The sequence below is a fragment of the Balaenoptera acutorostrata genome, chromosome 1, assembly GCF_949987535.1.
Source record: "Balaenoptera acutorostrata chromosome 1, mBalAcu1.1, whole genome shotgun sequence".
NCBI lineage: Eukaryota > Metazoa > Chordata > Mammalia > Artiodactyla > Balaenopteridae > Balaenoptera > Balaenoptera acutorostrata.
In genome coordinates this window covers 183299024-183313139 of record NC_080064.1, presented here as the reverse complement: position 1 = coordinate 183313139, position 14116 = coordinate 183299024, and the positions used below count along the sequence as shown (strand labels likewise).

General features: G+C 38.3%; 1 protein-coding gene across 2 annotated transcripts in view; it reads right to left on the bottom strand.

Annotated features, from left to right (window-relative positions):
- ESRRG (estrogen related receptor gamma) overlaps positions 1-14116 on the bottom strand; it is a 435178-nt gene that overhangs the window by 138788 nt on the left and 282274 nt on the right. For both annotated transcript variants that reach the window (XM_057544245.1, XM_057544241.1), the window contains exon 3: positions 7530-7646. In XM_057544245.1, the coding sequence (XP_057400228.1) occupies positions 7530-7646 (117 nt within the window). The remainder of the gene's footprint in view (positions 1-7529; positions 7647-14116) is intronic.

The following is a 14116-nucleotide window of genomic DNA, read 5'->3' as shown; positions in this document are numbered from 1 at the left end:
TAGAAACAGACACTAACTCAGCTTGACCAAAATGAACGGACCTGAATGCATTGTTCTATGCAGTATCTTTTTTTTAAATTAATTAATTAATTAATTTTATTTTTGGCTACGTTGGGTCTTCGTTGCTGCGTGTGGGATTTCTCTAGTTGTGGTAAGCAGGGGCTTCTCTTGTTGTGGAGCACAGGCTCTAGGCACCTGGGCTTCAGTAGTTGTGGCACATGGGCTCAGTAGTTGTGGCTCACAGGCTCTAGAGCACAGGCTCAGTAGTTGTGGTGCACAGGCTTAGTTGTTCCATGGCATGTGGGACCTTCCCGGACCAGGGCTCAAACCTGTGTCCCCTGCATTGGCAGGCGGATTCTTAACCACTGTGCCACCAGGCAAGTCCCTCTATACAGTATCTTTAACCTTGCCATTCTCACCTCCACAGCTCCTGATACACAATGCCTTCTCCAACTCACTCTATGCGCAATATTCTAGCTGCTCAGTTATCCTGTAAAGACCTTTCCTGGGCCGATCCCCACCATTATCTGTATCTGCAGTGGCCTCATTAAACTCCAGGTGAAAAGTCTGGTTTCCCCATTCAGAATCCTAAGGAAAAGCCCCTTCCTTATGAACACCATTTATGCATGTATCTTAGGCACAAACCCCTTGTTAAACCCACAAGTTCTGCTGCTTCCTGGGAGTGCCAGCACTGTTTCCCATTTTCTCCACCCTTAAATGAATATTTCGGGCCACTACTGGCCTGCTATACTGAGATGGTGGGCAATCGACCCACAGCTGGAGCAGGAAAGGCCCCTTTATGGGCCAAGCCTGCAACATGGCTTGATAGAGCTACAGGAGGAGCCTGAGAATATGACATACCTGACTTTCATCTCACTCCCACTGATATGCAATGGGACCTTGGGTAAGTTACTAAAACTCTCTGAACCTGGAGTTCTTCATCTGATTAATGAGAATCTGACACGCAGGGTCCCACTATTTTCCTCGCAGTGAGTATTAAGGTGATAATAAAACCGTAATATCCTGTGCCTTTCCACATTGAATAACATTTCAAATGCTGATTCCCAACCACTGCTTTGACTTTACCCTGAACAGGAAGACTCACGATTATACCATATCTTGTAAATTGCCAGCCTAGAATCTTCACCCTTCTATTTTTTAGACTTTTAAAAAGTGGAGGAAAATATTGAGCACCTCTGTAATAGAAACTTACTTTAAAGATGTCAAATCAGGTATGAAAGGTAAATACGGTTATCGACAAAACACATAACATAGTTATGTGTTTTGTTTGTTTTAATGACTCATTTTCCCCCAAAGGAAGTATTCAGAAGGCACTTAAAATTATATAAACTCGCTCTTCTCCTTTCCCACTTATGGCAATGTTTTTATTTTAAAAATCTAACAACAAAACTTCAAATATATCTGACCAGGAGGTATGTACCTCCTGCTTTTCTAGAAAGATGCAAAGCATCCAAAGAATTATTCAGTTAAGACAAAATTGACAAAGTAGCACAATTCACTCGCCATGTCTATCGAATCATAGTTCTTATTGTATTTTCAAACTTATGGATACAGTTAGCAGCAGCAGTAATAATTATAAGTATCTTTGTGTCATATATTGGTACTATGTTTCTAGAGACATTATATCATTTTTAACAAAACTTATAGAATTTTAGAATAGAAGAGATGAGAAAGAAAGTAGTCTAACTGCTCTCCGGCACATATGGAAATGAAGGCAGAGTTGAATGGACTTGCTTAAAATCACAATGCAAGGTTGTGGAAAATCAGAATTAAAAGCCAAAGCACAATGTTTTGCCAGACACATGGGAGAAGCTCAGTTAATATTTATGGAGGTGTGCTAAAACTTATTTCTCTCCTCTGATTTTTTTTCCACGATGGTCTGATATCAAAGTTACCTCAGTAAAATTTAATGTACCTATGAGGTTAGTAGAATTCTTATATTTCTTCTTGCACGTTTGAAAAGGTGTGTGATTTGTCCATTTTCGCTGGTAGACAAAGGATCAAGTTCCATATTTATAAATAAATAGGTTGAAGCAAGTGAGTCCTAGAGGTCATATACCTTGCCCCAGGTCCAGGAGGAGACAGAGCCAGAGCTTGAATCTAGGTCCACCTGACCTTAAAGCTTGACCCCTACCGTCTCCAGCAACAATAGCTAACCTTGATCTGGTCCTTGCTCTGGGTCACATGGTATGCTGAGCACCTAACCTGCAGTATCTTATTGGCTATTCACAACAACATTTTATTTGCAAATACTATTACTGCCACTACCATTTTGCAAATGATGAAAGTGATGATTAGAAAGGTTAAGTAACCATCTTTTTAAAGGCAAAGTGAAAAGCACAATTTCTTGGCATGAAATAACTAAACCAGTCCGCCAGGCTGCCTGGATTCACCTGTACTATGGCATGCAGGCTGGCCTGGCTGGGGAATATAATATTGCACACAAATGTGCATCTCTTACTCTCATGTGCAAGAGTCAAAGAAAAATACTTGAGTTGCCAAGGTGAAACCCATCACGCCAATAAAGAGCAAAAAGCCTTTCTTCAATCTTTTGATCTGTGAATTCTAAACGTAAATAAAATAATTATTGCTTTCATAAAATGTCTGTTTGCCACTGACAGAGAGAAAACCGAACCGGTATGTCCTACAATAGCCTTTAAACAACTAAGGAGAAAGATCAAAATAAAAATAAATCTTGACCAGATTTATAGGTGCACGCTGATTAGTTCTTGTTTTTTCCTTCACATAAACAATACCTGAAAACAATGAAAAGGGAATGTTGAGACTAGGTATCTTGTAATAGATGGGTTTTCTCTGACTTACAGTATGGTATCATGCCGAAAAAATAATGCTCGCCCATCATTCGTGAGGCTTGGCAGAAAGTAGAGCCCAGAAAAAGCAAAGGGGATTTTTCAGGATGCAGAATGGTGCAACCACTTGGATTTGAACAAAGTACCATTTTTTTTAACTGTACTTCTCACAGTTTTATGTTGTTGCATTTTGTTGTTTTCCCCACACAACTGTTTCTTTGCTTCCACTGGTGACAATGTTTTGATTCAAAAATTCTACTATTAAAACCAAACATCGCTCATCTGGATATGATCCTGGTGCTGACTAATGAGAAGCCACGTCTTATAGGAATTTAGTTACACACACTGTGATGTAACTGGAGTTGTTTACCCGCTAAGCCACCACTTCCATTTTGTACTTCACATCATTAGTAGAAATGCCAGTCAGTAAAACCAAGACATTATTTTTAAAAGAGTAAAAGTCTCATCTTTCTATAAACGCCCTTTTTAATGAAAACATCTTCATTTCCCTCAAGCAGCATTTTATCGAAGATGCACATGGCTAGGTGAATAAAAATACCTGTGAAAGGAAAGAAGATTCCCATCAAAGCTGTTGAAATCTGATTTCATTTCAGATTCTGGAACTCATGTTGTTTTCTGTTTAAATAGATTTGGTCTGTCAATTTCCCGACCTGCTGTACCATCAGCCTGTATGGACTGCTGTGGCCGACACAGGGGTTGTAGAGACAAATATTATTACGGACCGGTAATCGAATTGAACAGGTTTACACTGGAATAGATTTACAACAGCATGATCTCTGACATACTGCATGGGACTGAAACCCCTCTCCATCCATAAAGATACATTTAAGACAGTATCATTCTCTCCAGGCTGAGAAGGTAAGCCTTGAGCCAAGGAGATGGCCAAACGTAACTGTGCGTTTATATGCAGGGTGTAATGCAATATTTCACTGTATTTTTTTAAGGACACAAGAAAAAGAGTATTCCATATTTACTCATAACTATCATCTCCTTTCTATTTGGGGGAAGGGGCTTAGAGATATTTTTCCACCAAAGTGGGCACGAGGAAGTAAAGGAAAATAAATTATTTTTTGAGTATATCAGCAACAGCAGCAATTCCCTTGACAACAGTCCCTCTAAAGGCTTGATAACAGCAACTGAAGAGGTGTGAATTATAGATAAGCACCCGTCCTATTTACTTTCACCAACAGTGTTTAATTAAACGCAGTTCACACCTTTTCAGTCACTCTAACCACCCTTCAAGATTGTTCCTGCTTGAAAACACAATGGGGAAAATTATTTAGGGGAAAATATGCTTTCTACTTCCTCCTTAAACCTGGAAGGGCAAATAGGTGAGTACACTGTAGCAGCAAAATCAAACTGATCAAAACAATCCTATTTCCCTGGACATGGAGGCGTATCTCCATGTATTTTAGTTTTTGACAATAAAATCCAAATCTAGGACACACCCATTCAAAGTGTTAATTGATACATTACTTTTATAACATTTTTAAAACATTGATTTGCTTTTGGAAAATAACGATTCCTCAAGTCCAAACTCTAAATTAAGCCTTTTCGAATGAGTGTTAAGTTTGGTTTGAGTCTCTACAGCTCAACTAAGTGGCAATATAAAGATAATTAAGACCAAAAATATGATTGTCAATCACTTGTTACACTCTGAAATATGTTTTGTTTGCTACTCTGCTATGGGGTTTAAGGCAATTACTAAGGTAATGTTTCCACCACAAGAAAGTCAGCTATCACCACTGTCCTAACTCAGAGGAAAACTCTTTGTCATATGGGTTGGGCAGTTATCATTGGATTATTATTCATATGTTTTCCTTTGTTAAAATTGTTATCCTTTTAGTATCTTCCACATAAGCTTTCTTCTAGCAAGAGGAACCACGTCTGTCGTTTTCACTGCGGCATCACTGGAGCCTAGGATAGTGCTTGGCACGTGATAGGAACTTAATAAATATTTAGGAAATGGATTATAAATGCAAAACATGTTCACTGTGGAAAAATCCGAACAGTGCCAAAAGCTATAGAGTAAACAAGAAAAGTACTCCCTACCCTGACTTTTTTTCACTAGTGTTAACACTGGTACCAATCTTTATCCTTCCTTCTGTTTCTCCATGCATATACCATCCTAATGTGTGTGTATTAATATAAATTATTACAGTACAAATTTGTATAATTTTTTTATTTAATATAAATGCAATATAAGCATATTTTATATAAAATATATTTATATGTAAATTGAATCATCCTACTAGGCAATTTGTTTTCTTTTTTTAATTATTGAATTAAAGTTGATTTACAATGTTGTGTTAGTTTCAGGTGTACAGCAAAGTGATTCAGTTGTATATATATATATATACATATATATGTATATATATATGTATATATATGTATATATATATATACACACACATATATATATATCTTTTTTAGATTCTTTTCTATTATAGGCTATTACAAGATATTGAATATAGTTCCCTGTGCTATAGAGTAGGTCCTTGTTGTTTATCTATTTTATATATAGTAGTGTGTATCTGTTAATCTCAAACTCCTAATTTATCCCTCCCCCCTCAATTTCCCCTTTGGTAACCGCAGGTTAGTTTTCTGTGTCTGTGAGTCTGTTTCTGTTTTGTAAATAAGTTCATTTGTGTCATTTTATTAGATTCCACACATAAGTGATATATCATATGATTTTTGTCTTTCTCTTTCTGACTTACTTCACTTAGTATGATAATCTCTAGGTCCATCCATGTTGCTGCAGGCAATCTGTTTTCTATTTTATTTTTTTACTTGGCAAAATATCTTGGTCCTCTTTCCATAAGGCTTTAATGATAAAGTTACACGCTTGTTTACAATTATTTTTCAAGTTGAGGATGAGAAGACTTTGGGAGAATCTTCTTAGTTCCTAGTCAGTGGAGGAGTTAATTCTTAGTGGACAAGAGAAAAATAGCATGAATTCCACGTACCCAAATATAATCTGATTCATTCATCTTCCTATGACATTGTTCACAGTTAAAGTCTTGGAATAAGAACAAGCCAGGAAAAATTATGAGATCTGGTGATGCCATACCTAATTGAAGCTCTGGTTCATTCATGAGGAATAAATACTTGGATCTACTTGGATTCAGAAGTTAAAAAAGAGGTGATCTCGGGACTTCCCTGGTGGTGCAGTGGTTAGGAATCCGCCTGCCAGTTCAGGGAACACGGGTTCGAGCCCTGGTCCGGGATCCCACATGCCACGGAGCAACTAAGCCCGTGTGCCACAACTACTGAGCCTGTGTGCTACAGCCTGCAAGCCACAACTACTGAAGCCCATGCGCCTAGGGCCTGTGCTCCACAACAAGAGAAGCCACCACAATGAGAGGCCCGCGCACCGCGGCGAGGAGTGGCCCCGGCTCGCGGCGACTAGAGAAAACCTGCGCACAGCAATGAAGACCCAACGCAGCCAAAAATAAATAAATAAATAAATATACTAAAAAAAAAAAAAAAGCCTATAAAAAAATAGGTGATCTCCAGTAACAACAAATTATACAAACTCATAAGGCCGACCCCAGGAACAAGGTACAGTCTATGACTCAACAGAAACAGTACATTTAAATATTTAATTTACCTCATATTCTTTCAAACTTCAATGACCATATTTCCATTTTGTTACTGTATAAAATTATCATATTTATTTTAAACTCTGGCAAATTTTCTGAAGAGAAGGAAACAGTAAAATCTAAATGCAGTATATAAAATGCACATCTACAAAGCACATACATATACAGAAATATATTAAAAACAAACCAAAAACTAAACCTAGGCCTCCCACAGAAAAGAACAATTTTTCTCCATCTCCAAGCTAAAATGTTAGTTTCACTAGACATACTGAAATATACAAAGATTTCAGGAACTTTGATTTGGGTGGGGGACTTGAGTGAATTCTAGAATCTATTTGGGTTCAGTTCCTGGCTCTACCCTCATCTGCTGTGTGAACTTAGGCAACTCGTTTAGCACGGAATACATGCTCATTGTTATTATTTTGTGTCTGTTGTTGTTATCCCCAACTGAAAGCAACAATTTTAATACCATTGTTACAAACTCTTTATAATAGAAGATAAGTCCCAAAGATAAGACTAGAAAAGAATAAAGAGTGCTTTAAACATAAGATGAATTTTAAAAAAAGAAAGAAAACGGTACCCATATGAAGTGATGGATGTGTTAATTACCTTGATTGTGGCAATTATTTCACAATATATATTAATGAAATACAGGTCATCTACCTTAAAAATACACAATTTTTATTTGTCAGTTATACCTCAGTAAAGATGGGGGGGATCTCTCTGTAGACCTAGTAGTGAAAAGAAAGCAAAAAGACAATGACAGTAGCCTCTTGGCTACCCTTCATCCTTTGCCTTCTGCAAATTGTAAAGATGAAAAGAACCCGAACTGCCAAGCATACCTGGTGGGTTTAGCTACACATCAGATGTGTCCTACCTTGTCCCTTCCTGTTGATGTCAAGCAGTTAGCCACGAGAGATCAGCAAGTCCGGGTATAAAGGAGGAGTATTCTGCTATCAGATTCAGGATACTTACTGTGACCCCAGAGTTGCCTGGTTTCTCTAATATTTTTGTAATTCCCTGTACATCCCGCACCCCCAGCCTAAAGTACAGGAGCACTAGCACACAGCCTTACCTTCTTTGAGCATGCCCACTTTTAAACACTTCATGAAGCGGCAAGCCTGGCAGGATTTACGTCTGCGCTTTGTGATTTCACATTCATTCGTGGCAGGGCAGCTATATTCTATATTACCTAAAACACAGAGTTTAAGAAAAGAAGCTGTTAGATTTGCAAGACCCAGGCAACCCTAGCATCCCCAAGGCAACACCAACTCTGCTACTCCTGCCGTCCTCCCTCACAAAAAAGTCAACGGGAGTCATGAGGATGTCACAAATATCATGAAGCCAGATGCTCGCTATAACCGCTGAAGATGCATCAAACAATTAGAAGATATATGGTGAAGCTCTTCAAAAGATTAAGCTTAAAATCAGCCTTTAAAATTATGCTTCATCCACTCATACAAAGTAGCGGTCTTCCAGAATTTGAGGACCCAAAAGAAATTTCCCAGCGGATTATTTCCATAAAAACACCAACATCAAAACCGTACTACAGTACCATCCATCCTGGATTTCTTTTGGTTACTAATGCCCTGATGCATCAGACTTTTTGTCTCTCTGACACTGAACAGTACAAATCTCAATGTGAAAAATGGTCAGCAGGCTAATTTGGGACTGCGCAGTAAGCTCCTTGAGGGCAGGGACTGAAGTTACATGGTTCTCGCTTCATCACTTACCAGAGCCTTACAATACAATTTTACTCTTGGAAAATGTTTACTGATGATGATGATCACCATCATCACCACCATCATCACCATCACCACCATCACCACCATCATTACCATCATCATCACCACCATCATCACCACCATCATCACTATCTTCATTACAACCATCATCATCACCATCTTCATTACAACCATCATGACCACCATCATCACCATCATCATCATCATGTTTATTCAATTACTTGCATAATGAATTCCAAACACTCAAGCTGCATGGAAGTGCTATAAATAAAAATAAACTGCTATGAAATTATATTTTTAATATTACAGTCTACATCATTTACATTAGTAACAACACATTTGAAGTGATAAGGATGTCGCCAGAAGATCCAAACTTTAACTTGCAATTTTTCAATTAGTGCCAAAGACTATGTGTGGGAAGTGCTCTGGGGCTGCCTACAGCTTTGTAGAGAAGCTGCCTTTAAAATAAAGCCTCTCTCCCCTATCAGCTCTGTCACATAGTGCTTGAAGGTCTTTCGTTACTTCCTAACCCTTTCCCCTTGTGATTAAGTGCATTAGTATCTTAATGAAAATGCATTCTGTTTATTGCCCTCTTGGGAAGGGGGAGGTCATCATACCAAATGCATAAATTGTCATCAGAGACGGTCCGAGCATAATTGCAATTTTGCTGCTCCATGTTTGCAATACCCAGGGTCCATCCAAGTCCCCTGAAACATGCACAGATTCTAGTAATTAGCATAGAGTCTGCCTGGGACCACAGCATTGATGAAATATTTCAGAGTTAATCACACTTTGTAAACACTGATTTATATTGACTACCTTTCTCCAGACTGATGTCTCCTCATTAAATATCACATTAGTGGATTGCAGGATTGTACAAAGACTCAACTACTCAGCAACTGCTAATTCAACAGGAAGTAATACCTAACCACTCTTAACTACGGAGAACTGGTTAAGTATGCATGGCTTCAAAAAAAAAAAAAAAAAAGCCTGTGCATTATAACTTAAGATAATCCTATCAAAATTGACTAAATTAGCATTCTAATTCAGGGTATTTATAATAATAAAAGCACCTACTTTTTAACATAATAGGTGAAATATTAAGAGTAATATTAATTGCATCAACAGAAGCACACACCATCACCTTCCTCAGAGATATTATTGTGTTACTGTATTATTACACTCACAGAAAACCAAGGATAAGTCAAAGGAACCAAACTGGCTGGTTCACGGCTGAGAATAAAAGGATTTAGAATCTGAACTTTAGATGAATGATTTTTCACTGCGATTTTCACTGAAAATTTATTTTGCAGCAAGAGAGTGTTGCTAGTCATTTTCTAGGGGTTAATTAGTATTCTACTACCAGATCCTTCCACTCTACATGGCTCTCCTTATACTTATGTAAAAAAAACCCAAGCCTGTGCTTTCTCAGGAAGAGTGGAACAATAACTAGTTAGAAAGAGAAAAAAAAAATGTTTTCCAAACAGCATTACTTCCCTTTTTTTGTTCCTCAAAAGTCAATACGAAGCCATCATTTGTTCACTTTCTAGTATCAAGGCATGAGCACAAGTTCCCCTGCCCCATCCCTTTTAACCCAGTGCTGGAAACTTCTACTGGGATGACCCAGCATCACACACACACAAAATAATCACCTTCCTTTTCAAACCAGTTCCTCTTCTTCTTTGAACATTATATCCTCATCCTTCGCAACAAGGCCCTTCTGACAGGCCCCTAAATGAGGCCTGTGTGAGCTCACACCTGAACTATGGTAGTTATCGCCTAACTGGGCATTTTGCCTCCGTCCTGTCCCCCTCTAATCCACACTGCATACCACGATCATGTTCCTCTTCCTATGACGGCTTTGATCATGTCGTTAAATCAACTTTTAAAAAAATCAATAGATTCCTATGGCCTCTGGAATAAACATAAAATATTCACCTAGCCCCCAAAATCCCTGCCCCATGTGACTCTCATCCGCTTTTCCAGCAACATTACAATGATTACCTTATATGAACTTCCTGATGCACCAATTTGATTTATTCAGTTTTTGCTGTGTCCTTCAGACGTCCCTCTGAGGATGATCTATCTTTGCCCCTCTTTTCTTCTTAAAATTACTTCCAAGGCTCAACGTTCAACTCAAATTCCATTCAAATCTTTCATGAAAACTTCTCAAACCACCCTAGCAGAAAATGATTTCTTGGTTCTCATATCTTTTCGGGTACTCTCATCATATACAGACGTGCGAGATTCTTTTATACCTTTTCACGTGCATATTATCCATGAGATGGTCAGATCCTGGAGGCAAGGATTATTGCTTATGCGGAATAGAAATCCTCCACCCAAAAGTAGTATATAAGTAAAATAATACATTTTAAATTACGGGATATTTTTTGGTGTCTCAAGGTCATTTTTCTGAACATCAATTATGATGCTGTCACATAGTACTGTCCACAAGGTCAGGTGAGCTAGATGGCCCATTAGGAAGCAAAATGAAGAACACAAGGAAAACCAGTCCACAAATCAAATTAAAAAGATAAAAAAGTAGAAGAAAATCTAGTTAATTTTTCAAAACCTTACAAAAACACCTTTGACAAAAATGGAAATCCATGGCAAAACCAGGAGAGCTTATCAAGGAGAAAATAGAAAAATACAAAGGTTTCTGGGGAGTTAAGTGTGAAAAGAGAAAACAAAACAAAACAAAACTGTAAGAAGTTTTAAAGGAAATAAAAGTACATCTTGATATAAATAAGAATAAAAGTAATATAAAATATGAAAATACAGATGGGTGGCACTAAAAGAGCTATTTAATGTTTATCTTATCATAACACTTACTATCATTTACAAAATGGGTGCCCTAAGAATTGGAGCCATGTTGCAGAAAACACTCAGGAGTGATTCAATTATAGCAGCTGAATCTATAGACGCCCCTTCTCTGAATGACTGTCTAAAGATTTTTATATTTCTTCAGAAACAGAAGGGAAATTGTCAAATTGCCATATGAGAGTTTTAGATCACATATAAAGAAGGATTCCAGTTTCCTTTCTAACCACTACATTCTATAATTCTTCAATGACAAAGAGATATGTAAAGGCAGAAGAATTTTTAATAGTGACTTAGGATGAGTTCTTGAGGGCAGAGTTCTGTCTCATTTATAGCTGAATCCTCAACACTTATCAATAAGCCTACCATTTTGTACACGTGCAGGGCTGGGAAAGAAAGAGGAAGTCCCTGCCTCTTAAGGAATCTACAGTTTTACAGAGGAGACAAGACATGTCAACAAATCACAATACAACTGAGTGTGCAGTGCAACGGTTCTGGATTCAAGTCAGCACCAGACACCCGTGTACACGGATGCATCCCCACAGCTGCTGAGAGTGTGCTTTGGAAAGTCAGTGAATTCTTCACACAGGAGCAAATGATTGAACTATGCTGTAAAAAATGAATAAATGACTACATTGGGGTAAAGGAATCTTCCCCAAGCTATAGAAAAAAACACCACATTCTTATAAAAATTTCACTGTGAATGGAAAGAAAATACACTGGTCCTGAGTATTTTCATAAATGATAGATTTTCAGCTAAGCATATAGACATGGTTTACGATGAATCTGACATCCTTCTGCCAAATGTTCTGTTTCAATAAATTTGTCTTGACATATATGGAAGATAACCTTGATTTCACTAAGTAACACTGGTTTATACCTTGAAAAACAAATCAACATCATTCTAAAGAACTTCTTGGCTGGAGGAAAACCTCTCTAATTTCCAAGCCCTCCCACTGAGTTCCTTAGTTCATTGTTGTTGGCTGTGATCACCCACCCAACAGTCTTTGATTCATGTCAGAGTCTACAAAGATTCTGCCCTTGAAAAACCTTCCCTGGTGCTTTTTCTATTCAATGAAGAGAGCATTTTATCCTAAAAATATGCTGCCCCAAGCACCTAGGCAACACTGTTACATCTATTTTGATAATGGCTCTAAGACACTCTCCCAATAGACCCTATGATCTCGATGGGGCACTTGTTTTCCTTCGATTCACCAAGAGGAAACAAGGCAAAAATATTTCCAGTAGCAACTGCCGGCTTCTGGAATGTTAACACTGGACAGTCATTCAGGGGAATGCAGAAGTTATTGTTCACAGCCTAGAATTCTCATTTCAGACACGGAGTTTTCTTGGATTATAGCTCGCTATTTTCTGGGCCACGTTTGTTATAAGGCACCAGGGACTGAATTGGGCAGCCGTGGATGACACGACTGGAATTTTCCCAGTTTTGTCAATAGCTGGGGAAATAAGCTCAGCTTCAGAGGGAACCAGATCCACGTGGAAGCTCTGGGTTTTTTAACCAGGCTGACAATCATGATAGAGCAAGTTATAATATCTCTTGGCGTCTTTTCAGAAGGTCCTGGGCTCTGATGACTGACTGCAGAGTCTTCTGTACAATCAGTTTGAGGGCAATATAATCCTCTCACTTACTGCTTAATAGAATCTTGCAGCTAGCTGGTGGATAGACTAACAGGGTGTATGTAAAACTTCAGCCTGGAGCGCCAGTGGATAATTTGTATATACCTTTCAGTCACTTAATGGACTTTTACAGTTTAGCAGTGAAAGGGCTGAATGATGTAAATTAGCACGGCATCTCAAAATAAAAATATATGTCAAATCTTTACTTCTGACTCACATCTCTTGCACATAGTAATGAAGCATTGGGCTTTATGTAGTTCCCAAGAGCTGTCCTCTTTTTCATACATACAGACATCATAATTTTAAAGCCAATTTGAAAGCATCTGTATATTTCCCCCAATTGTTTTAATTTTATTAACAGAACCAAATGGCTTGGGATGACCCAAGGGCACTCCAAGTGGGGTTTATCCAATTGTTTTCCAACATTAAGTGATTTAAAAATAATGGGATTCGCCTCAGTACACAATTACAGAGCATTAAAAACATGAAGGCAATAATCTGTAGTATTTTTGTTTTAAGTGTCCAAAAGCAGGAAAAAGAAAGAAGGAAAACCCTCTCTTTACTGTATGGTAGTAAAGGTTTTTCCATACAGTGATACAACTTCCCTTTCTTTCCTTTTCTTCTCTTTTTTGTGTTTAAAGCTCCTTTGTTTCTAGCTCCTTTCTCCTCATTCTACCTGAAATAGAAAATAACAGTATCTATAGCCGGGATTATATAATGTGAGATAATAACTCATTACATACCTGTGGCAAAAAAAAAGTCATAATTCTATCAATGCATATTTAAGTAAAGGATGCTATTTTATTTTCAAAGAACGCACCCAAAGTTAGACTTCAAAATAAGTTACTTAGGGACGCTATATCTCTTCCCAGAAGACTGCTCTGAATACTTTTTGAAACTTCTTTCAAACTGCCACTAGAGTTATTTCAAAGCTATAAAGCAGAGAGGGGAAGGAATCAAATGACACTTTGCTCATACTCACCCAAAATATTTGACTGGCCAAATACAAGACACGATGCCGAAGGACGGTTGTCTATTACGAAATGTTAAATCTCCCCTCAAAGGTCCAAGAACTGCCATCACTGAAGATATTTCAAGAATCTGCCTCAAGTTCTCAACGAAGATGCCCCAGACTATGACAAGGAATGGCAGCCCCAGGCAACCGAGGGGACCGCATCCACTTGCGAGCTCGAAGACGTGGCAGATGGAGGAGGTGGGGGAAGAGGGCCACGTCCGGCCAACAGGCACACCGGGCTCTCAGCAGAGCAATTTCCTTCACAGGGTTATGCCAGAGCCTCACATTCTTTGCCTTTTGGCTGCCCCTCTAACCCTCTACAAAATGAGGTGGGAGACAGGCGGGTCTAGAAAAGGTCACTTGATATTTGGTTCTTTAAGGTTCTACTGGATTAAATTCTGATCATCACAAAAGCAATTTACAAGAGCCCTAAAAGTATGTGGG